General features: G+C 47.7%; 1 protein-coding gene across 4 annotated transcripts in view; it reads left to right on the top strand.

Annotated features, from left to right (window-relative positions):
• Positions 1-24,897, top strand: part of vps13d (vacuolar protein sorting 13 homolog D) — a 62,452-nt gene that overhangs the window by 7,656 nt on the left and 29,899 nt on the right. The window contains exons 12-48 of one of the 4 annotated variants that reach the window (XM_014135238.3): positions 155-285; positions 500-632; positions 825-3,104; positions 3,246-3,400; positions 3,609-4,721; positions 4,873-4,963; positions 5,144-5,270; positions 5,446-5,626; positions 6,349-6,531; positions 8,028-8,211; positions 8,430-8,646; positions 8,954-9,125; positions 9,274-9,392; positions 9,550-9,774; positions 10,399-10,673; positions 10,875-11,008; positions 11,115-11,270; positions 11,513-11,720; positions 11,962-12,036; positions 12,155-12,358; positions 12,640-12,729; positions 12,887-13,027; positions 13,891-14,019; positions 14,988-15,062; positions 16,338-16,443; positions 16,588-16,740; positions 17,018-17,153; positions 17,317-17,364; positions 18,118-18,268; positions 18,438-18,654; positions 18,933-19,186; positions 20,717-20,908; positions 21,035-21,161; positions 21,689-21,831; positions 22,419-22,549; positions 22,738-22,913; positions 24,587-24,710. In XM_014135238.3, coding sequence (XP_013990713.2) covers positions 155-285; positions 500-632; positions 825-3,104; positions 3,246-3,400; positions 3,609-4,721; positions 4,873-4,963; positions 5,144-5,270; positions 5,446-5,626; positions 6,349-6,531; positions 8,028-8,211; positions 8,430-8,646; positions 8,954-9,125; positions 9,274-9,392; positions 9,550-9,774; positions 10,399-10,673; positions 10,875-11,008; positions 11,115-11,270; positions 11,513-11,720; positions 11,962-12,036; positions 12,155-12,358; positions 12,640-12,729; positions 12,887-13,027; positions 13,891-14,019; positions 14,988-15,062; positions 16,338-16,443; positions 16,588-16,740; positions 17,018-17,153; positions 17,317-17,364; positions 18,118-18,268; positions 18,438-18,654; positions 18,933-19,186; positions 20,717-20,908; positions 21,035-21,161; positions 21,689-21,831; positions 22,419-22,549; positions 22,738-22,913; positions 24,587-24,710 — 8,756 coding nt within the window. Of the gene's footprint in view, positions 1-154; positions 286-499; positions 633-824; positions 3,105-3,245; positions 3,401-3,608; positions 4,722-4,872; positions 4,964-5,143; positions 5,271-5,445; positions 5,627-6,348; positions 6,574-8,027; positions 8,212-8,429; positions 8,647-8,953; positions 9,126-9,273; positions 9,393-9,549; positions 9,775-10,398; positions 10,674-10,874; positions 11,009-11,114; positions 11,271-11,512; positions 11,721-11,961; positions 12,037-12,154; positions 12,359-12,639; positions 12,730-12,886; positions 13,028-13,890; positions 14,020-14,987; positions 15,063-16,337; positions 16,444-16,587; positions 16,741-17,017; positions 17,154-17,316; positions 17,365-18,117; positions 18,269-18,437; positions 18,655-18,932; positions 19,187-20,716; positions 20,909-21,034; positions 21,162-21,688; positions 21,832-22,418; positions 22,550-22,737; positions 22,914-24,586; positions 24,711-24,897 lie in introns of all 4 variants that reach the window. The other 3 variants (XM_014135237.3, XM_014135239.3, XM_045693110.2) reach the window with 3 other exon arrangements.

The following is a 24,897-nucleotide window of genomic DNA, read 5'->3' as shown; positions in this document are numbered from 1 at the left end:
GCCATTAAATTGTTTAACTTGGGTCAAACGTTTTGGGTAGCCTTCCACACCATCCCAACCGTGAAGCACAGGGGTGGTAGCATCATGTTTTGGGGGTGCTTTGCGCAGGAGGGACTAAAAGGTTTTAAAATCTATATTCTGGTCTGTTTGTCAGGTTTTGGGTACCAGTCGGAGCTGGAGGTGAGAGTGGCGGAAGCTGCCAGGAGGCAGTACAACAAGCTCAAGATACAGACCAAGGCGGAGATCAGACAAACCCTCGACCAGCTGCTAGTGGGGGAGTTCATTGTAATAACTTTTGACTTCTTTCCTCTCACACCAGGTGTCATTCTAATGTTGTAGTTGAACTGTGAAGTTGATGATATGATCATTGATCACATAATTGATGATAAATGGTTATTGTGTATTGGAAGAATAATTCCCCCCTTTTTTAAGTGTCTGTAATTGGTATATACTAATGTTGTTGTGTGACTTTGTACTTTTGCTCTGTTTGTCATTACAGGAGAACAGTAAGCGCTGGACTATGAAGTTGGATATCTGTGCCCCCCAGGTGATCTTCCCAGATGACTTCCAGTCACAGGACCCCATGTTAGTGGTGGTTGACCTGGGACGGATTCTCCTCACTAACTCGCAAGGTAAAATTAGCTCACATCTTCGCACAACACATTTGACTAAGCTGATTCTTTCAAAGGTGGACTCAGCACAGTCTGCAGTCTTGTAAAATGGTTGGTAAGCAATAAGCAGGAAGTTCTTTCTGTAATTTTTCTTCGTCTATATTGTATTAAAGATATTCTGTTTAAAATCTACGTTTTATTTTCTCTTTAAAGATGACACTAAAACAAAGTCGAAGACCACTCAGCTGGAGGGGGAGGAGTATAACAGTGATGAAGAGTACCAGACTCCGCTGGCCACACCCCCAAATTCTCCGCCCCCTGAAATGGAGACAGAGTTCAAAGACCAGAACAAGTACCCCCAGCTCGCAAGCCTTAAATCCCCCGAGGGGGTCCAGGCCTTTAGCAGAAACCTCTACGAGAAGTACTCTCTGTCCTTCAAGGACCTGCAGATCATGGTGGGACGCTACAAAGACAACTGGAAGCACCTGCAGGAGAGCGAGGTGGGGCCCACCCACGTGGTTGAGAAGTTTAACGTGCTGCTGGAGCTGGAGCAGAGGCTGCGCTACACCTCAGACCCCCAGCTCCCTGGGGCTGTGCTTTCTGGGACTCTGCCAGATCTTAAGGTCCACATCAACCTGGAGAAGATGACCGCCCTCAGGAGCTGCCTGACCCGACTGGGCAGCCCCGCTGAGGAGGACGAAGGCCAGGAGAAAGCAGAGAGCGTCAAGACGCCTGACCCTTCCAACCTGCGCCATGAGAAGATCTTCCAGAGGGAGGACAGCCAGTGGAAGCTCCAGGGCTCAGCCAAGAACCTTACCCAGAGCGTGATGACACTGGAGCAGCACACGAGGGAGGTCCTGGTGGAGTCACGCCTCCTCCTGGCTGAGTTCAACATCAACTACATGCAGCTGGGCGTGGAGAGCAACGGACGATACATCTCTGTCCTTAAGGTCTTCGGCACCAATGCCCATTTTGTGAAGCGGCCTTACGACGCAGAGGTGTCCCTCACCGTCCATGGCCTGCTGCTGGTGGACACACTACAGACCTACGGCTCCGACTTTGACCTCCTGGTGGCCTCCCACAAGCACCTGAGCTTCGATGTGCCTACGGGCAGCCTCCGAGAGAGCCAGCCCTCCTCCCCTGCCGGGCCCGAAGGGATGTCGCCCGAGCACCCTGCCCTCCACCGAGACTCCTCCTCTGGGTTACTCTTCGACAGATTCTCCCCGTTCAGCTCCTTCCTCAGAGACCAGGAGGCCCTCATCAAATTGGAGTACCAGTTTGTCAGCTCGGACTGCCCCTCCATGAACCTGGACAGCTCCCTCCAGGTGACCACCATGCAGGTCAACAACCTGGACATCATCCTCAACCCGGAGACCATGGTGGAGCTGCTCAAGTTCCTCCAGAAGTCTTTCCCCAAGGAGGAGAGCCCCTTGGCCCAGCAGCCATCGCCCCTTCCGGCAGGCCAGGGTCAGGAGGGTCAGGAGGAGACCTACCAGTCCACCTACGACCAGAACAAGGAGCTGACTGTGGAGATCCACAGGCTGAACCTGCTGCTGCTGAGGACTGTGGCCACTGGCAGCGTACTGGGCGGAGAGAAGAAAGGCTTGAAGATTGCCACGGCCAGTGTCAACGGCACCAAGGTCAACGTGTCCATGGGCAGCCGGCTGGATGTCAACGGCTCGCTGGGCTCTATCCAGCTAGTGGACTTGACCCAGGAGGGCGGCCGGAGCCAGTTTGTGGTCAGCATTGGCAACGTAGAAGACGACCCCTCGGCAGCAGGAGGCGTAGCCTTCTTCTGCGGCCCTGAAGGAGCCCCCTCAGAGGCGTTGAACTTCCGTCTTCTGGAGCGCTCCCAGGGGGAGTGCTCGTTGACACTGCAGATGGCCTCGCTGCACTACAACCACTCCGCCAAGTTCCTGAAGGAGCTGAGCCTCTCGGCCAATGAGCTGGAGGATAACTTCCGCTCCATGCTCAAGACAGCCGCCACCAAGGTGTCCACGGTGCTGGCAACCAAGACGGCCGAGTACAGCGGCATGGTCTCCCTGTTTGAGACGCCGTCGCGGCGCTCCAGGACCCAGAGCCAGAGCAACTGGAGCAACTACCCGTTTGAGGATGAAGAGGATTTGAGCGCGCAGGAGGAAGAACCCACCATAGACTCGTTTATGGTCAAGCTGATCCTCAATGTCAGCATCGAGTCACCAGTCGTGTCCATTCCCCGTAAACCTGGTCACCCCGAGCTCCTGGTGGGTCACCTGGGGAGTATCACCATCCAGAACTTTGTTGCCGGGCAGGACTCGGAAGGGGAGAGACTACAGGTGCTAGTGAAGGATATTCGGCTCTACTCACTCAATACCAGTCACCTTGTGTTGAGGAAGGTAGCTAGAACTGACAGCAGTTCCTCTAACCAATCGCCTTCTCACAACGGATATATCAATCAGGACGAGCCACAGTTTACTCGCCATGACTTCTTTGAATATCTGAGTCGGGGAAAAGGTGAGGAGAAATTATTAGAATGGGAAAGGAAGAGTTTCCCCACCATTTCCTTTCAATTGTTTTGCTATATTTAGAGTTACTGTAATACAGCAATACAGTGTTGGGTTGTTATGATAACTCCCACTTTTCTCTCTCTCTCAGCCTTCCATATTCTGAAGGACACCACCATTCAGTTCACCCTGGAGAAAGTTCCTCCCATTGATGAGGATACCCAGTTCACCTTTCTAACCACAGACGAGCCCTATAACAGCACAGGGTTACTTCGGGTGGAGGGCAAGTTTGTCAACGCAGTGCAGGTATACTTTGCTCAATTTTGTGACTTACTGCTCATCTCAAATGCATTTTCTTTGCGTCTATGACTGAATCAAATGACCTGAATAGAATTAAATGTTAATATATTTTATGTTGTGCTTTCTATTGCAATGAGGGTAGAGGTTTGCAAATGCATGCAAATGTTTACTGTCTATTTCGTTTTTAGATGATGTTTTGACTTTGTGCTCTCAGGTGTTCCTGGCCAAGCCTGTGTATGAGCAGGTTCTACAGACACTGGATAACCTTACCCTCACTGAGCCCCAGAGAGTAACGCCCAGCCAGCCTCCCACCCCGCCTCCCCCCACCCCCTCCTCCACCAAACCCCACCGCTTCCCAGATCCCCAGGGTGGGCTCTTTGCCCGGGACCCCCCGCTCATCGGCCTCTCCTACGCCTCCCTGTCCAACTCGCTGTCGTCCCCCAAGCCCCTGCAATCCCACAGTCCCCCAATGCAGACGCTGTCCTTCACCCAGGTGAGGGCCACCTTCAGGGTGGCAGAGCTCCAGGTGCAGCTGAGTGCTGACCTCAGCCAGGGTTCCCAGGGGCTGGTCAGCCTGCGCTTCCAGGACCTGGAGGGAGACTTCACCAAAGACCACCCCAACTGCCTGTCTGTCCAGCTCACGTTGCGCTCCCTCCTCATGGAGGACCTCCTGGAGCAGAACCCTGAGTCCAAGTACAAGCACCTAATGGTTTCCAGGGGTGCTCCCAAGCCCTCCACATTCAGCCCCAAGGAATACCTGTCCCAGTCGTGCCCATCGGCCTCCAACGCCCTCTACCCTGAGATGCCCCGCTCACTGCCCGCCCACATGGAGGAGGCCCAGAACGTCTTCCAGCTGTACCAGAGACACCCCAGCACCCCGTCGGCCGCCAGCCGTAAGAGCGGACCCAAGAAGGACCCTGCCTGCCCCAGCACCCCACCACCCTCCCCCACCCGCAATACCCCTTCGCCCCACCCTCCGCCCTCCGACTTTGACGAGTCTCTTGTTCACATCAACTTGCTGCTGGTGGACCCACGCCACCCAGAGTTCCAGAGCCGATACGGTGGCGTGGGGCGGAGCATCGATGTGGACTTCAACTGTCTGGATGTGCTGATCACGCTGCAAACATGGGTGGTCATCCTGGACTTCTTCGGGATCGGCTCCACGGCCAACAACCACGCAGTCAAGGTGCCCTCGGCCTTCCCCCAGCAGCCCATGCCGGGACATCCTCTGTTCCAGCCTGGGAACCCACACGAGCTGGGGGACATGTACCCAGACCTCACCCAGGAGGAAGTTGCTGAGGTGGTCAACACTAAACTGGATCTCAAGGTACAGTACTCACAGCAGCAGCATTGAAGACGCATCGACATGGCTTTTCGGTGATGTAGTGAGAGTTACAAGGAATCTAAATAAATATAGGTACAATGGTGAGCATGAATACATTTCCTCAATGTATTTAACACCATGTTTTCCTCCTCAGGTCCATGCGCTTGCTCTTGTGCTAAACAAGAAAACCAATGAGCTTGCTAAAGCTAGCGTCTCCAAACTGTCTGCCCACTGGGAAATGATTGGTAGGTAATCAACTTAATCAGTTAAATCATAGCAATTGAAAAAAGGATTGTATGAATATAATACAATATCAATCATGGTACATTCATATGAAGTATTTAAATTATGGTGTGTTGTATCACACTGTTCAAGAACAATGAGTTTGCATCTCATGCAGTGTGATGTCATATCCTTTATTTCAGATGGCGACATAGCATTGCAGGGTAGTCTTGGAAGCCTGTCTCTGAGTGACCTGACCCCACATGGTGACGTCTACAGGGAGCGCTTCACCACGCGAGGCGGAGAGGCCCTTGTCTTCAACATACACAAGTAGGCTAGATGTTCTTTATACAGGAATCACTTCCCTACAGCTACGTTAGCTTGACAGCTAGCTCTGGTGCATAAAACAACCTGTAGGTGGTCCTCGACAAAGAAAACAAATTATAGATCTTTATTTTCTCATTGTTTTAACACTGCGTCTCACTGACTGGTGGTGTCTCTACAGATACGGGGATCCTGACCCCTGGCTTGAGCGGGAGTGTGACATGAAGGTGTCTCTGCAGATGGCCTCGGTGCAGTATGTCCACACGCAGCGCTTCCAGGCCGAGGTGGTGGCCTTCATTCAGCACTTTACTCAGCTGCAGGATGTCCTGGGCCGGCAGAGAGCCGCAATGGAGGGCCAGGCTGTGAGTACGGCTTTCGGGTCCACTCTGCTTTTCAGTTTTAAGCTGTAGTGTTCCTCACCGCTGTGTCCGCGATCCACTACTATTGTCATTATATATGCTACCTCTTGGTGATGTTATTTTGAAAACATTGTCAACTTTCACTGCTACTTAGACCATACACATTTCGATGAAACATAGCTAATTGAACTGTAGCGTCTACCCTGGCGTTATGGTATTCCGTTGTACTCCCTGCCAACTAAGATGGCTGCGGGTTGCCCAGGGAGTTGTCACCTACCGTCACCCTCAGGTTGACCTTGGGTCACCTCAAGACAGTGTGGCCGTCTCTGTTGCGATCAGACTGGACACTGAGCACCATGTCTGGCCTGCTTGTTAAATCCCAACTGACATATGGCACAGGGCACTGTTTTGGACCAGCACACCAGGAGGCATCCAATCTCCCAGTCCCAGTTTTGTAATTTATGTGCCTCAATTTGTAACATGTATTTTAGATTCAAATTATCTGAAGAAACAATTTATACTTTTTTTTCTTAAAGATTCAATTGTAATTAATGTAATGAATATTTGGATTGTCCTTTAGCACTTTTACACCTGGTCAGCAGAGACCAGTCTGTAGTATTCAGTCCCCTATCTATTTGATCCTAGGCAAATACCAGTCTACCTTAATGTCATTAGCAGAAGCTAAAAAAAGACAACCACCCTTATCCCTGCCTCTTTCCCCACAGGTTCGTGAGCGACCTCAGCGGGCATCCCGTGTGCTGCTAGACATCGAGGCGGGTGCCCCCGTGCTGCTCATCCCCGAGAGCTCGCGCTCGCCGCGCCTCATTGTTGCCAACCTGGGCCAGCTGCGCGTCCATAACTCTTTCCTGCCGGCTGGAACCCATGGTACCTTCTCACTCAGAGACAAGGTAGAGAAACTTACCATGGCCCATACCTTTTTCCCCTCTCTGGTGAGTCCTCATAGCGTGTCTACCGGTCGTCCACATCCCTCCTACTGGACTAATATGGTCGTATTTATGAAGCATTTTACATTACTAGATGTTTTCTTATGACTAATGTGATGCAGTGATTTATAACATTTTATAGGACTATATGATACCTGTTTTAAATGGCAAAACCCTAAATCCTAAATTGTCATCATCATTGTTTGGATGCAGAATAGTCAACCACAGACATTCTCCAGTAACAATGCTCATTAGCAAGGGTTGCTTTTTTGATGCCACTTTTCTTTATCCCCCATCAGACTTTGAATGAGGTATGATGTTCACATTGTATATTCAGTATTTGTGGTACAATACGTACTTGCATTTCTGTTGTGTGCTCCAGCCTGATGTCTCTTTACTAGTGACATTCAAATGGAAAATGCTTTATGAATACAGTCCTCTCTGAGTTTTCAATTGAGCATGAGACTGTGGCCACTAGATACTAGCACTGTATGAGGAAATAGTTTGTATATTTAACTCATACTAACTTTAGTTTTTTCTTAACTCTAAAAGTAATGACTGCTTCAGGTGGAGTTTGTGGTAGCATACAGTGTTTCATCACCATTTTGTCTTTTGTTTTGTGAAGAATTTGATATTGCATGCTAATTCGTACAAGGACCCTTCCCACTACAAGGTACAAGGGCATGTTTTTGGTGTGCTGCTTGGTTTGAGGTGTGAACCGTCTGCCCTCTATCTCAGAGGGTTGTTCTGTGGACTTTCAGGGTTAACAGTCTTTGTGTGTTTTCTTTCCTGAACCACTTGAATCAATTGCCTGGGTGTTTTTGGATTTTTTTTTACATATTTGTATATTTATTCGGTGTTTTCCTGGTCATTTACTTAAATGGGCAATCAGCAGATGCTACATACATTTTTGGACTTAAAGTATAAATGTAATTCTATGTACACATTGAGTCTTGAAGAATACGTCATTAGCTTAGTTCAACTGTCGTACCCCATTAGAACCCAAAATATACGTTTTTAAATAAAGTAAATGTTTGTAAATAAAGTAAATGTAAAAAAAAAAAAAAACACTATATAGCCTCAAACCACGGCTAAAACTATAATTGTGATATCATGGATGGTCAGTCCTTGCATCCATAGCTCTATGAATTTGCATTTATCCAGCCCCATCACTCAGCTTTTTATCGAAACAGGGCCAGGGAGAATGCTTTGTTATTGTTTCAACTGCTGATTGCCACTTTAAAGTGATTTTTCAAATTCACTGTTTAGGCTGGGAAGAGCAATTGCAGCAGTTCTTTCCGACACTATGATAGAGGAACATTAGCTAAGTTGTCATGCTAATTAGGTTTTGTCAGATGTGAAATAATAAGAGAACGTTAATGTCAATGGTTCTTCCAGATGTTAGTGTTCGTTCATTAAGCAGTTCATCACTTGGCTAATCTTTCATCTTGCTTCCTAAGGATCGCGTGAGGGACAGCCATTCACAGACTGGACCAGCAACGATTAGTGAGGAGGAGGAGGAGTCAACTGAGAAGCCCAAAACCTCCTCCACCCCCGCGTCCTTTGGTTTCACCCTGGGAAGGCCCCAGGCCCAGCCCGCTGCTGGGAGGATCCCTGGCGAGGACGACCCACCATTCATCCTGGGTGAGCCCAGTGACCACTAAGCGTTATTTAAATGTTGTGTGAAGATGTCACGCTAATAATGAAGATGAATATTAGTAGTCTTCTACTTCTTCACAGTCTCAAACTCATATATTCTCTGCAAATGTGTATGAATCGTTGTACTTCTCAATCAATAAATAAATACTTGAAATGAATAGTCAGAATAAGTTTCTTGATGTTGTGTGTGTGTGTGTTCCCAGAGGATCATGTGTGTCTGCTGGACTGCATAGCCTTGGACCTTCAGGAGATGGACATCTTTGCTGCGGAGCGTCTGCCCTGCCAGCCGTGGGACAGCGCCGCAGGGAAGCAGCCCGACTCAGACCTGGTCTTCCCCTCCTACTCGGTCCGCCGCACCGCCGCATCTCTGCTCAAGGAGCGCTGCCACCTCAAACTTAAAGTGGAGCGCAACCTGGATAGGTGAGCCTAATGTGAAAGACGGTCACTAATAGACATTGTTGGGCTTGCTTCAGCAACAACACTACTGTTCTCTTGTTTACATAATTGTTACCCACTGGGCAAAACCAGTCATTTCAGCCATTTTTGTCTGCTGGGTAATGGATCTCTCAATGAGTTAAACTGACTGTCTTTGTTGTATGTGTTTGTATGTTGCTGGTAACTATTGATTAATAATAGTTGTTCCTGTGTGCTGATGACTTTTCCAAGTGGGACAAAAAAAGATAGTATTGTTTGGTTGATTTGACTGAATTATTGATTGATTGACTAGTGCGCTGAGCCATATGGTACCAGACATGTCCATCCACGGCAGCCTGTCCTCGGTACACTGCTCCCTGGACCTGGAGCGCTACCAGCTGATCCGAGGCCTGCTGGACAACAACCTAGGAGAGCCTGTTGAGGAGTTCCTCCGCCCGTACAACCTGCAGGACCCCAGCAACTATGTGAGTGTGTACACACACACACACACACACACACGTACGCATACACATACTCTCTGCACTGTGGCTGACTGCCAATTCTAGACTTTTAATTGACTAACAATGTTCTTCTGAGAGGGATTCTTCTGAGTGACTCCATGTGTGTCCCCAGACGGTGTTGAGTGGTGATGTGTACACCAGCCTGTCCGTCCTGGTGGACATGATGAACGTCAGCCTGGAGTTGCTGGACAGCCCCAACGCCACGGGACAGAAACCATGCTCACTAGCCAGGTTGGTATTAACGCTTCGTTTTGAGCACGAGGAGATATCAAATGTTTTCTGTGTTTTTACTTTTGCCAATTTGGTTTGGGTCAATTTCAATTCAGGAAGTAAACGGACAATCCAAATCCGGTGTTCCTCACTGAAGCGCTCCTCTCCTTATCTGCAGGTTTGATTTCATGAAGTCTAAGCTGTTGTTTGAGAGTTTCTCTAACGGCTCCAAGTCGGTGAATCTGGTGTCTCACTCCCTCTTGGCATATGACACCCGTTACACCGGGCCTGGCATGGACGTAGGCAGCAGTGCCAGGGGCAAGCACAATGTCTTCGACTGCATCCTGCAACCCTCCAAGACGGGCACCAACCGGGCCACACTCCAGCTGGAGCTGCATTACAGGTACATGTCTGCGGATAACATTTCGAAGTGGTAACATGTATGCAGAAAATAACGGGTCCAAGCACAGAGTCTTGTGAAATGCCAAATACAAAGTCTGTGCCTGTATTGGCAAATCTAAAATGGATATATACGTAGGGTAATACATAGGTAATAAGGTGCCATTTTGGACACGGTCATGGCCCTTTAAAAGCCCTGCTTGGTCAATCCGACGTCTGCATTGGCCGTACAGCATTTACTGTGATACGGCCTCTGCAGAAGTCAGGACATTCATACTTCTTGCGCTTCGCGGAGCAGCACAGCGCTTGTGAAGGAAGTTGTCAAGGAAATTAAATTGTGTTTATATTGGATCTTCCACCCTCTCCTACCGTCAACCAATCATGTCAATATGGAGCTATACGGAGCCCTCCGCATTGTTCCAACATTTTTAGAGGGGAACGTCGATGTGGTACGGAGCTCAATTTGGCCTCAGCGTGCCTCCTAAGGCGCCTCGATTGCGTCACACCATCCATGCGGCACCTCCGACCACATTTTCGGATCAAGCATGAATTGGCTCTTAAGCCTGACGCAGACAGACAGGCAGACCCACACTTACTAATCATTATCTTCTCCTTTCTCTCCTGTCAGGTCCACCAGAGACTCGTCCTGTTTCACCATTGTCCTCAACAACCTGCGTGTTTTCCTCATCTTTGATTGGCTCCAGCTGGTTCGGGACTTTCTGCGCATGCCCACTGAGAAGGGGGCAGATGGCGCGCCTCGCCAGCGCTGGCCCAGCGGCAACAGTGACACAGAGACCACAGGTGCCGTTATGCCCAAGACAGTCAAGAGCGGCGTGGTCACCAAGAGGTCCACTGTGCCCGTCATACAGGATCGGTACCTGGAAGTCAAGGTCAACGTGACAGGTGAGGAGCTACAGCAGGCAGACTCCCCTGCCGTAAGTCTCTGTTGTACAATAGAGATTCAGATATTGGCAAGCACAGATATCATTTGAATTGTCTCTCATAGTCGTGATTTTTCTTATGCTGCATTGTCACCACTAGTTAATGACTGTAATCTCAATAATAAACATAATGATAATACATAAAATACATGTTTTGTCCAAGGTACTGAGTTTGTGGTGGTTGAGGACTCGTCTTGTCTGGACACCAATGCCGTCATTCTGAAGGGCACTACTGTACTCACCTACAAACCCCGTCTGCTGGACAGACCATTCTCTGGTAGCCTGGCCGGCATCGAGGTGACTGACCACTACTTTCACAACTATGTCCTGAAACCACTGGACTACTAACTCAATACAGAACAAGGCTGTTTTGTCATGTTGGTGTCGTCCTGTCCATGTCCAGGTGTTCTCCTGTCGGCTTGGCAGTGAGCAGGAGACGGCCCTGTCCATCATCGACCCTGTCAACGTGCAGGTGGAGCTGTGTGGCAGTCCCACCTACCAGAGCAGCTCTGGCCTGCTAGACGCCTTCAACATGGCAGACTTCCCGCCTCTACTGGAGGTCAGGGTTCAGTCAGGGGTGGGGATGGAGGGGTAATGTTCAGTAGGTACCAAATGGGAGAACACATTTGCTGAAAATCCATTGAAAGCACCTGTTTTTATTCTCTGTTTTGACACATTTTGTACTGTTTCATGCCTACTTACTGAACATAACCCGGGTTTATTGGAGAAAAAAAAACAATTTTGTGATTGGAACACTTTTTGTGATCGTGCAAAAGGTCAATGGGTCTGTTGTCCTCACAGATCCAGTTCCCTGCTTTGGACATCCGGCTTTCTTACAACGACGTTCAGCTCTTCTTGGCTATCGCCAAATCCATCCCCACCTCCGGCTCTCCCGGGCCCAGCGACACTGCCGAAGGCACCCAGGCCCTTGTAGTACCATCCACAGCCAACCAGGACCCCTCCAGCTCCCAGAAAGACAACTTCAGGCACAAGACCGAGGCCCTGCTAGGTATGTCACCTCAGAGGCCTACAGGGGTGTAGTTGACTTATATTGGGGAATAGGGTTTGCGTAGCTATTATGTTAGAATAGTCATGTTAGCGTTTATTTATCTTTACCACTGGCTCTGTTATTGTTCCTGACCCATGAGTGTTGACCTCACAAGCTGTAATAACTCAGGTATAATAATAAAAGATACGCAGCACAGCTTGTTACCATAACCCTGGTATGATGTGATATGTTTTGTCTTCAGAGGGCCAGCTGACTCGGTTACAGGATCTAGGCTTCAGGATGGAGGACTGCAAACGAGCCCTGATCCACAGCAAAGGTGAGGAGGCTCTAGCTACAATTCTCTTCAATGCCACATCTCCTCTCACTAGGAATGGAATGTGGCCATGCTTTTCATACACGGTATGGACTTGACCACCTTGTCTGTCCCCTCCCAGGCCAACTGGACCAGGCTGCCACATGGCTGCTGGAGAATGCAGAGACCATGGTGGGTCAGGCCCGGGGCAGAGCAGACCCGGACTCGGCCAGCCACTCGTCGCACCCTTTGTCCGGGGTGGAGGTCAAGGCGGAGAGCGTGTGTATCTGCTTCATCGACGACTGTCTGGACTGTGATGTCCCGCTGGCCGAGTTCACTCTCTCACGTCAGTTTGAGCGCCTTGCCCTTCATATATGTGGAAGGAAATCCCCTTTTCATCTCATTTCCACTGTGTGTTTTGGGAGTTTGGATGAAAGCAACAGACAGAAGCTGGAACATTCACCTTTCTGAAAACTTGTTCTAGAGCTACTTAATATTCAGATACCGTGCATACTGATAGTGTGTGTAATATAATGTTAGTGGTGCGTACTATAGTCAGTGTTAATACTATAACGGAACAATGTAATGTCATCTGAGCGCTCATTCTCCTTTTAACTCCCGTGGCAGGGCTGTATGTGCTGCAGCGGATCGGCTCGACCCAGGAGGGCAACGGCAGCTTCACTTTGTCAGGGGACTACTACAACAGAGAACTGTCAGGTGAGCTGCTGGAGATGAACGTCCGGGGCCAGTCAGTCACAACGTTTAGCTGTAACCCAGAGCCAAATGATCCTGTAATGATCTGAACCGCTGTTCCATTGTATGTTTCTCTCTGTTCCTATCCATATCTCTGTGTTCATGTTTACGTGTGTGTCAGGTTGGGAGCCCTTCATCGAGCCCTGGCCCTGTTTCCTGACTTGGCAGCAGCAGGCTGCAGGGCGCCTCCACCCACCACGCCTCAAGATGGGCATCCGTGCCAAGCAGAGACTGGATGTCAACATCACCTCTGTTCTCCTGGGTATGACCTGCACTGCCCACTATTTTCGACACGGGATGCATTTGACCCTATTCCCTACGTCGTGCACTACTTTTGACTGGGTCTCACAGGTCTCTGGTCTAAAGTAATGCGCTATGTAGTGAAAGGGTGCCTTTTTGGATGTGTCTTTGACTTCTTTAACTAAAGGGTTTTAGCCCTGGATATATACTGAACAAAAATATAAACGCGACATGTAAAGTTTTGGTCCCATGCTTAAAAGATCCCAGAATTTGGCAGCATGTCCAACTGGCCTCAGACCACGTGTGACCACACCAGCCCAAAACCTCCCCATCTGGCTTCTTCACCTGCGGGATTGTCTGAGACCAGCCACCAGGACAGCTGATGCACAGCGAAGACTTTCTGCACAAACTCTCAGGGAATCTCATCTGTGTGCTCAGCGTCTGACCAGGGTCTTGACCTGACTGCAGTTTGGCGTCGTATCTGACTTCACCTTGGATGGACACTGGCATGCTGGAGAAGTGATGAATCCCGGTTTCAACTGTACCGGGCAGATGGCTGTATGGGACAACATTCCACAGGCCACTATCAACAGCCTGATCAACTCTGCGAAGGAGATGTGTCGTGCTGCATGAGGCAAATGGTGGTCACACCACATACTGAATGGTTTTCTGATTCACACCCCTACTTTTTTGTTGTTCTGACCAACATGCATATCTGTATTCCAATATGAAGCTTAACTCAGTAAAATCTTTTAAATTGTTGCACGTAGCGTTTATATTTGTGTTCAGTGTATTTAAGCCAGAGACAGAGTGGTCTGTAATGGTGGCCTTGTATGGATTTGAGTGTCCTCCTCACCTTCCTACCACCCTCTCCTGGCCACACAGAGCAGTACAGCCTCACCAAGAGCTCCTGGCTGGCTGACTACTGCAAGGAGGAGGAGCTGCAGCCTCCCCAGGCCTCGGCAGCCCTATCCTGGATGGGTTCCTCAGTGGACCCCCCCTGTTTCGGACAGAGTGAGTACTGTTTACTCTCTCTCTCACTCACTCACTCACTCACTCACTCACTCACTCACTCACTCACTCACACACACATCATTCACACAGCTGACATACTCTATAACATCTGTACAGTTACATATGAAACCACATACTGGTATGCACACATACGCATGTCACTTGTTATGGGCTAGACATTTTCACAGTAGAAAAAAGTAGGGCCCTCAACTGCTCCAGCACATATCAAACACTAGTGAGTAGTGACGACAATCTTATCGAATATACTGTAAATATGTGTTGGAATATTTGATTGTGTGGTTCCCACTTTATTCTGTAATAATGTTTAGGTAGTACCAGAATATCTTTGCTACTGTATCACATGTCATTATGTGCAGATTAAGATTACACTGATTGAGAGGGACTTTTTGACAACGCAAAAAACTTTACACAGATGCTTTGGAAGCGTGTCTGAATAATCGCTGCCTTCGCATGGTTAATGCACAATTGGAGAGTTTGAAGAAAATGTTGCCACAAGTGTTGGGAATGTATGTCCACTAACATGAACACAGTTCCTTTGACTTGTCAAATGGTGTATTAAGAGTTAAGACTCACTCCATGTTTCTATCAAAACATTTTAACTCTTTACTTGAACCCTCCGCCCTAGGCCTAGATAAGTCTATCCTTTCTAAATTATGCTAACTAGTTGTAAAGACTGTTTACGACAAATTGTATCGCCTTATTATGACAGTGTTGTACTGTAGGCCTTAGGTGGGAAGGTTTCAAGTCAAAGTTAGATTTCTGTTAGGATTTTATTGCGCTCAGATCCAGGTCTATTGATTGGTGGTATGACCCCATAATATAAAATAAAACACACTTGGTCATGGTGGGTAAAAAAAAAAAATCCTCCCATCCTGACCTTTGTCCTCTCTTCTGACCCCTTGCATGTCTCTCTCCTCTTTGTGGTAACTGTCTTTCTCTGCTGTCAGATGTCCCTCTTGCCCACCTTAGAACTAGGAGCACAGCCAGCTTGACTTGCCTTGAGCAGCAGATTCTCTCCAGAGGTACAGTCTAAAGACCATAGATCAGATAGGCAGCAGTTGGCCTCCACCAAGGAAATAGAATTACTAGAATGGGAATCATTAAGTAGAATGGGTGGACCGGTGGTCAGAAGCGGTACTTGTAATTCTATTTCTATGGTCTCCAAACCATGGGGTCATCATCGCTATCCTTACTTAAGTGCAACGTTAATGCAAAGGGACTCAATTGGTAGAGCATGGCGCTTGCAATGCCAGGGTTGTGGGTTTGAGTCCCAGACTCAAACCCACAACCCCAGTACGAAATAAAATAAAACTATGGAAATGCATACACTTGCTCTACTGTAAGTCGCTCTGGATAAAAGCATCTGCTAAAATACTAAAATGGAAATGTAGAGTGTTTTGTGTAACACGAGTGTTTCACTATCTTGTAACAATATTGGCAAATTTGTCCAAAGTTAAACTAATGTCAGTATAATCGCTGCTTCAGAGATAGTATTTAATTGATCCATAATCCAACAGTGATTTTAGGAAACCAATAGCTTGGATGCTAACGATGCACTTTTAAGTAGGATTTACCGATGAAGGTGACGCCCCCCCCCCCCCCATGTTAGAACAGAGCCATTGTGTCTCGTCCCAGAGTCATGTTAGATTGTTAGCATATTCTCAGTGTCACGCTTTCCTTTGTGTACTCTCTCTGTCTCACGTTGTTTCACCTCCCCCATTCAATGTCAATCTATACAAATCCAATCCATTGTGATTATTGTTTACTATTATTATTTACCTCTGAGTAACCAAGCTTAACAGAGCATGCTCTGTCAATGTGAACCGTTGCTGTATCTCATCTGTGCATCCTCCTCCCATCTTTTATCTGAATGAACATCGTTGTGGTAGGTATGGTCATGTTGTTAGCCTACCACCGTGGAACCATCTGTATAACACATGATTGAAAACTGACATTTGGAAATCCATGCTGACATTTGGAATGGATTAATGATGTTGTGCATTAACATTGGAAGCATCCAATGAATGGCATGTTGATGTGGATATCTGCATTTCATTTTTAAAAAGCCATTATTTTTGTCATTGTTTTATATAATTTCAAATGCAATAGACGGAAATTCCAAAACATTCCATGAAAAATATGTTTTATATTTCAGTGAGCCCAATGTATTCTTTAATATATTGAATGTATTTTTTAAGTAACTGTGAGGAAAGTGGTTGACAGTTTGAAGTTAGTTATTGGCCCGTTCCTTAGTAAAGAATACCTCTCATGTCTGACTGTCCTTGCCTGCTTCATAGCCGACGTGAAGCTGTCCAAGCGGAGGCAGCCGTTTGTACCCTACGCCCTGCGCAATCACACGGGATGTACCATGTGGTTCGCCACCCTCACCACCACCCCTACAAGGTCAGTGGAGTAGGTCTTTCCGTTGATAATGTCATATTGCTGAGTCTACCTTTAAAAATGTGCAGCCTAGGCATTCTGCATTTTATTGTTGCGCCTTTCTGAATCATTGCATGTTGGTAACCAGAGTGCTCCATTTGCCCACAGGGTGGCGCTGTCTCACAGTGGCAGTGCAGACTCCATATCCCACGTGCACGGCCCAGGCACGGATGACACCCACAATGTCAGCCAGTGGCGAGAGGTGCTGCCCGGAGAGGAGATTCCCTTTGAATTTGAAGCTCGAGAGAAACTCAGGCATCGGTACGGTTTCTGACGCGTCACCGTTATGTTCGTATAGGGATTAAGACCTAAAAGGAAGAACAAAAAAGTTCAAGGACAAGATTGAATAAGACTTTAAACTGGTGATCACACACCGATTCATAATTCATAGCTATGAATGCCAATCTGGGGAACTATCTACCTTGCACTGACTATAATTCCTCCGGATAAGAGCGTCTGCTAAATGATTAAAATGTAAAAATCAATACAAGCTGAGATGTGTGTATTCTGAACTGTTGGTTATTGTGTTTCTCTGCAGACACACTCATGAGCTGAAGCTACATCAGCTGTTGGTGCGTGTGGGGGGCTGGGAGCAGGTCAAACCCGTGTCCGTGGACAAAGTGGGCGTGTTCTTCCGCTACGCCGCCCCCGACCGCAACAACCCCTCTAACACAGTGAGTCTTCAGATCAGAGGTCAAGAGCGGTTGTCTTACTTGGCTATTAAATAAACTACAGCTGTATAGTTTCCTCCAAAACTGCTCTCACATGTTACCTATATGTCGTTAGCGTTATGCTGCTTTGTGCTTATTGTTTGTGATATTTCTTTACATTTTCTAGGTGGGCAGCCCTGTCAGCAGGACCAACATCATACACCCTCATGTCTATGTAGGTGTGCTTTCAATCACACTTCTATAAGCCAGTACTTTCCCCCTTTTATTCCCTTTTAGGATGTGTCTGTGGTGCTAGGCTCTGATGTGTCTGTGGTGCTAGGCTCTGATGTGTCTGTGGTGCTAGGCTCTGATGTGTCTGTGGTGCTAGGCTCTGATGTGTCTGTGGTGCTAGGCTCTGATATGTCTGTGGTGCTAGGCTCTGATATGTCTGTGGTGCTAGGCTCTGATATGTCTGTGGTGCTAGGCTCTGATATGTCTGTGGTGCTAGGCTCTGATATGTCTGTGGTGCTAGGCTCTGATATGTCTGTGGTGCTAGGCTCTGATGTGTCTGTGGTGCTAGGCTCTGATGTGTCTGTGGTGCTAGGCTCTGATGTGTCTGTGGTGCTAGGCTCTGATGTGTCTGTGGTGCTAGGCTCTGATGTGTCTGTGGTGCTAGGCTCTGATGTGTCTGTGGTGCTAGGCTCTGATGTGTCTGTGGTGCCAGGCTCTGATATGTCTGTGGTGCCAGGCTCTGATATGTCTGTGGTGCTAGGCTCTGATATGTCTGTGGTGCCAGGCTCTGATGTGTCTGTGGTGCCAGGCTCTGATGTGTCTGTGGTGCTAGGCTCTGATGTGTCTGTGGTGCTAGGCTCTGATGTGTCTGTGGTGCTAGGCTCTGATGTGTCTGTGGTGCTAGGCTCTGATGTGTCTGTGGTGCTAGGCTCTGATGTGTCTGTGGTGCTAGGCCCTGATGTGTCTGTGGTTGTAGTTCTCAGCTCTGCCACCGGTGCGCGTGGTCTTCTCTATCACCATGGAGGGTAGTGCCCGGAAGGTGATCACAGTCCGTTCAGCCCTCATGGTCAAGAACCGCCTGGAAGTCCCCATGGAGGTGCGGCTGGACAGCCCCTCAGCACCAGACAGTGAGTTACCCCAAGGATACATCATGGTTCACCTCACACTGGGAAATACACAACAGGGGGCGCCATTTCCCATGCAACAAAAACACTGAACACTGAAAAGAATTGACATGAAGATTAGACTATTTATTGGTTAAAGAAGGAATATAAGTATCTTAAACTGTTTGTTCAGAGCCTGTGGTGCTGCCGCCCATCCTGCCCGGTGAGGCCCTGGCGGTGCCCCTCCACCTGACGTCGTGGCGGCTGCAGGCGCGGCCCAAAGGCCTGGGCCTGTTCTTCTGCAAGGTGCCCATCCATTGGACCAGCGTGGAGAGACCCGGCGAGGTCAAGAGCAGCAAGAGGGAGTGCCAGTCGGCCGACTTTGAGGACCACCTCAAACGGAGCTTCAGGTAAATTCCAGTTCAGTACACACAGTCTGAGTCGGCTCAGTCCAGAAATAAATCCAACCAATCATACCAAATCATGTATTTATTTCTAGTCTAACCCCACCCTGGTGTTTAGAATTTGTCTCCCAAGTTTACACTACTTGTTTAAGCCACAAGCGCATGCTATTGACATATCAGCCCTCAGGCTAAATGTAGAATATTCTTTATTTTCTTACATGGGATACATTCTCATTTACTCTCTTCCTCTCCCATCCCGCCTCTTCTCTTCTGCCCTCTGTTAGGTTCTGCGTGGTGATCAAGAAAGAGAACTACCCGGACCAGCAGCCTGCCAAGACCGTATCGGGTTCTGGCAGCTCCAAGCAGATCTACTGGCAGCCAGGCCACACCATCTACCTGCTGCCCACGCTGGTGCTGGCCAACCTGCTGCCCTGCGACCTCAACTACTACATCAAGGGCACGTCCATTAAGGGCTCCCTGAAGCCGGGCAAGGAGGCTGTGCTGCATGCTGCAGACACCTCCCAGAACATGGAGCTAGGTCAGAGTCCCACCGCTGCCATTCTCATCTAATCACCTCTCCACCTATTAAGAATCTCAATGTTCATGACCTGGAATTAATACTATATCATAGCCATGTAATGCCATGGTCCTGGACTTTTTGTGGGCCAAGCCTCAGAGGCTGAAACACAGGTGTAAAACACTAAGGACTGGTGTAAAACCCCATAGTGGAAATGCACAATTGATGTAATGATAATATACAGTGCGTTCTGAATGTTTTCAGACCCCTTGACCTTTTCCATATTTTGTTACATTACAGCCTTATTCTAAAATGGATTAAATAGTTTTTTCCCCTCATCAATCTATACACAATACCCCATAATGACAAAGCAAAAAACACGTTTTTAGACATTTTTGCGAATTTAGAACGGAAATATCACATTTACATAAGTATTCAGACCCTTTACGCAGTACTTTGTTGAAGCACCTTTGGCAGTGATTACAGCCTTGAGTCTTCTTGGGTATGACGCTACAAGCTTGGCACACCTGTATTTGGGGAGTTTCTCCCGTTTTTCTCTGCAGATCCTCTCAAGCTCTGTCAGGTTACATTTACATTTACGTCATTTAGCAGACGCTCTTATCCAGAGCGACTTGAGTGTCACTGCACAGCTATTTTCAGGTCTCTCCAGAGATGTTTGATCGAGTTCAAGTCTAGGCTCTAGCTGGGTGACTCAAGGACATTGAGACTTGTCCTGAAGCCACTCCTGCGTTATCTTGGCTGTGTGCTTAGGGTCGTTGTCCTGTTGGAAGGTGAACCGTCGCCCCAGTCTGTGGTCCTGAGCGCTCTGGAGCAGGTTTTCATCAAGGATCTCTCTGTACTTTGCTCTGTTCATCTTTCCCTCAATCCTGACTAGTCTCCCAGTCCCTGCTGCTGAAAAACATCGCCACAGCATGATGCTGCCACCACCATGCTTCACCGTAGGGATGGTGCCAGGTTTTCTCCAGACGTGACACATGGCATTCAGGCCAAAGAGTTCAATCTTGGTTTCATCAGACCAGAGAATCTTGTTTCTCATGGTCTGAGAGTCTTTAGATGCCTTTTGGCTTCCGTCTGGCCACTCTACCATAAAAGCCTGATTGGTGGAGTGCAGCAGAGATGGTTGGCCTTCTGGAAGGTTCTCCCATCTCTACAGAGGAACTCTAGAGCTCTGTCAGTGACCATCGGGTTGTTGGTCACCTCCCTGACCAAGGCCCTTCTCCCCTGATTGCTCAGTTTGGCTGGGCGGCCAGCTCTTGGAAGAGTCTTGATGAGGATATGTTTTTATTTAATCCATTTTAGAATAAGGCTGTAACAAAATCTGGAAAACATCAAGGGGTCTGAATACTTTCCAAAGGCACTGTATATAGTATGTGTAGTGCCTTGAAAAGCATTCACCCCCTTGTTGACTTTTAAAATGTTGTTGCCTACAGCCTGAAATCACACTTTAGACTTTTTCATTGAACTGTACAGCCTACTCCACACTTTTTCACCCTGACCATGTCTGTGCCCCCGTCCTCCTCCTCCCACTAGGAGTGCTGCTAGAGAACTTCTCTGTGTGTAAGGAGCTGCTGATTCCCCCTGGTACCCAGAACTATGTGGTGCGCATGCGGCTGTATGATGCTAACAAGCGCCTGCTCTGTCTCACGATACGCATCATCCTGCGGGCGCAGGGGGCGCTCAAGATCCTCATCTCAGCACCCTACTGGCTCATCAACAAGACCGGTGCTTACTCTATCCCCCCTCATAAGCAGAACACACACACACACATATATACAGACACACACACAGTGAATAGAATTAAAATAAGTATTGACCTTTTGACAGTTCTGACTGTTTTCTTCCCCTCAGGTCTGCCGTTGATCTTCCGTCAGGACAATGGGAAGACGGATGCAGGCGGTCAGTTTGAGGAGCACGAGTTAGCCAGGAGTCTCAGCCCCTTGCTCTTCTGTTACACTGACAAGGAGCAGCCAGCCATGTGAGTGTGCTGTAGGGCCTGGTTCCACTTCTGATTCTAGACACTATCCCTTTTATTGTTCACATGTATAAAAGGGAGCAGTGTTGCACAGTTTAGTAATACTACCATAAAACCATAATTTGAACAAATGTTCAATATACAATTATTTCAGTAGTGGTGATATCTAAAAGTCTAAAAGCACTTTGCGTTTGCGGTGAGGAAAACATGTTACTGCACAGTGTAGCTGAATATATAATCTCAAGGGAGATCCTCTCCAGTGGCTACACTGCGAGTTCTGTCCATAATGTGCATTTCTGTGTATACGTTTGCATCGTCTGTCTGTGGAGAGACATTGCAGAAGGATGGTAGACTATATATTGACAGACAACACATTAGCAGCTAGAAATCAAACTATAAACTAGTTAGCTAATTTGTTAACTATTAGCTAATTAACCATGTATTAATTCACATCCTAAAAAACAACTAAGTTGAGCTTCCACCATGTTGCTTCCACAATTCCGGTTCTCTTATCTCTCCATTTTTCTCAGGTGCACTATGCGGATAGGGAAAGGGATCCATCCGGACGGGGTTCCCGGTTGGTGCCAGGGCTTTTCCCTGGACGGTGGGAGTGGAGTGAGGGCGGTGAAGGTCATCCAGCATGGGAATAGACCTGGACTCATCTACAACATAGGCAAGTAGCCTAACAACAACCGCAAGTAGCCTAACAGCAACCGCAAGTAGCCTAACAGCAACCGCCAGTAGCCTAACAGCAACCGCCAGTAGCCTAACAGCAACCGCAAGTAGCCTAACAGCAACCGCCAGTAGCCTAACAGCAACCGCCAGTAGCCTAACAGCAACCGCCAGTAGCCTAACAGCAACCGCCAGTAGCCTAACAACAACCGCAAGTAGCCTAACAGCAACCGCAAGTAGCCTAACAGCAACCGCAAGTAGCCTAACAGCAACCGCAAGTAGCCTAACAGCAACCGCCAGTAGCCTAACAGCAACCGCCAGTAGCCTAACAGCAACCGCAAGTAGCCTAACAGCAACCGCAAGTAGCCTAACAGCAACCGCCAGTAGCCTAACAGCAACCGCCAGTAGCCTAACAGCAACCGCCAGTAGCCTAACAGCAACCGCCAGTAGCCTAACAGCAACCGCCAGTAGCCTAACAGCAACACCTCACTAATGGTTAGCCTTTGGGCATCAGTGCCCATTTGTTGCCCTTGTCTATTATATAGCCTGTCGCAGCCCTGAAATATGCTGTTTTGTGTTTTCACACAGGCATCAACGTTCGTAAAGGCAAGGGCCGCTACAGAGACACCCACATCGTGACCTTTGCCCCTCGGTACCTGCTGGACAACCGCTCCACCCACAAACTGGCCTTCTCCCAGAGAGAGTTTGCCAGGGGCAAGGTGAGTGACTGACAGTGCAAAGACAGGAATTAGACACATCCAAATGGACAAAACAAAGCAATGAAAAGAAAGCAGATGTCTGCTGTTTTAGGACTCAAACCTGATGTTTATTGGAGATAGTCATACAGCAGCAATGCTTCATGATAAGGACCATGTCAACAAGCCTTATTATTGTTGTATGACTCCAGGGAACGGTGAACCCAGAGGGCTACATCTCCACCCTGCCGGGTTCCAGCGTGGTCTTCCACTGGCCCAGGAATGACTACGACCAGCTTCTGTGTGTGCGCCTCATGGACACCCAAAACTGCACCTGGTCCGGAGGCTTCGAGGTCAACAAGCCCAAGTCCTTCCATGTCAACATGAGGTAAAAGACTATAGGACTATCTGAGAAAACGGCTATACTGTCATACATACAAAATGGTGCTCATTGTGAAAATACAGTAAGAACAAATCCCTGGCACCATAGCTGCTTTAAAAATGCGATATGTAACTTAATATTATAATATTTTTGGTTATGGAAAATATATTTCACAGTGGTTTAGATTAGGGATGCAGGGCTATGAAATTGTTGATACCGATATCTGATATTTTCCTTGCGAAAAACCTGATCCTGATAACCAATATTTACAATTTTTGCGGCCTTTAAAGAATTCTAGAACAGTTAAATAGTTGAAACACACACACTGACCAAAAAGTTATGTTGTTGGCATTTTACGTATGTCCCCATTACCAGTAAAACATAATCAGAACCTATTTCTTTCACTTACTTAAAATGCTGTTTTGTTGTTCATTCTCAACCAGGATTTCATCATGCATGTCAAGCAGTGAAGTTTCAGCTCTGTCTGTCCGTGGCCTCTTCGTCAGTGCGCACTGTGTCCGTTTACATCTTGTCCAGCTCTGTCTGTAACATTTCACGTAAACCCTGTTTCTTGTCTGCATCAAGGTAGTGGTCCGTGTACCTAGCATCGAGCATGGTGGCGACACCGTAAAGAGGCTCAGAGAGAACGCCGCCGAATCGCTTGTTCACAGCCTCTAGTAGAGTACTTTTCCAAGTTAACCCCACGGTTGGTGTCGACAGTTTTGTTGAGCAGGAGTTTCAATGCCATGACAGAGGGTATCACGTCTGCTGCAGACACAGTTGATGAGCTTATTTCTCCAGTCAGTTGTTCAAATGGAGCTAGGAGTGTTCATGTTTCAAACATGTTCTCAAATGCCATTGAAATGGCAACAGCGGTATGAAAACCAGCACATTCTTGAGCATGCAATACGGCTTTCCTCAGTGCGAAATCCTCGTGGACCCACTGTGCTGTCAGACTCATAATGCTCATGGGGCTGACATCGCTGGTCCAAATGTCAGTTATGAAACTAATAGCAGTGATGCCCATAGCAAGTAGCTCATTAATGTAAGTTTCAACAATACTGTGTAACTCCGGTAGGGCAACATCTGAAAAATAGCGTCTACTTGGTAGCGTGTACCGGTGCTCGACCAGTCGGCGAAAGCCATTGTGGGCTAGGTTAGGAATGCTGTGTTGCACGTGTAAGCCTGTTTTTAGTTGTTGCTCTTGTTCTGTGTAGCTCTGTATTTTTCGTGGCGTCATTACGTCATCTACCTACGTTATATATGTATGCACATCAGCTTTGACATCGGTTTTGCACAACGGCGTTAAACTAGACATCGAGCCGATGTTGGCATTTTTAGCTAATACCGTCCGATTCCGATATGCTTACCGATTTTATATCGTGCATCCTTAGTTTAGATTGCATAATGACTCTTTACACTATACTTGCTTGTTTTGTCACATAAATTGAAATTAGGCAAGCTATTCGAATTTTAGCAACCGGGAAATGGCGCAGCGATTTTTCTGCACAGTGCACTTTTAATATTCATAAATGATTAAACACTTACACCTGAGTTTCAGGTGTAAGACCACAGATATATCCAACTTTATAATGCCATACCCAACTCATTATAATGGTTAAGTATTACAGAAAATGCCTCTACTGTAGTTGTGCTGTATTGTGTTGTTTCTATGACAGAGACACACTGGGCAACTGTTTCTTCCTGCGAGCTGAGATCACACTGAAGGGAGCCACCTATCAGATCTGCTTCAGCGACACCGACCAGCTACCACCACCGTTCCGCATCGACAACATCTCGGAGGTACAGTACTGGAGATGTCTGCAGGGGTGAACTCTCATATCACAGTTTCTCTCAGCGCCATAGATGTAGATACAGAGATTGGGAAACTAACAATGTTGGAGCCAAACAGTCAAATAAAACATTGGAGTTTACATTGTAACTGGCATGCTGTTATTGATGAATTTTGTGTGCCAAAATGGCGCCCATA

Source organism: Salmo salar, chromosome 13, assembly GCF_965601325.2.
Source record: "Salmo salar chromosome 13, fSalSal1, whole genome shotgun sequence".
Taxonomy (NCBI): Eukaryota; Metazoa; Chordata; class Actinopteri; order Salmoniformes; family Salmonidae; genus Salmo; species Salmo salar.
The sequence above is the reverse complement of the archived record's forward strand: the minus strand, read 5'-3'. Positions and strand labels throughout refer to the sequence as shown.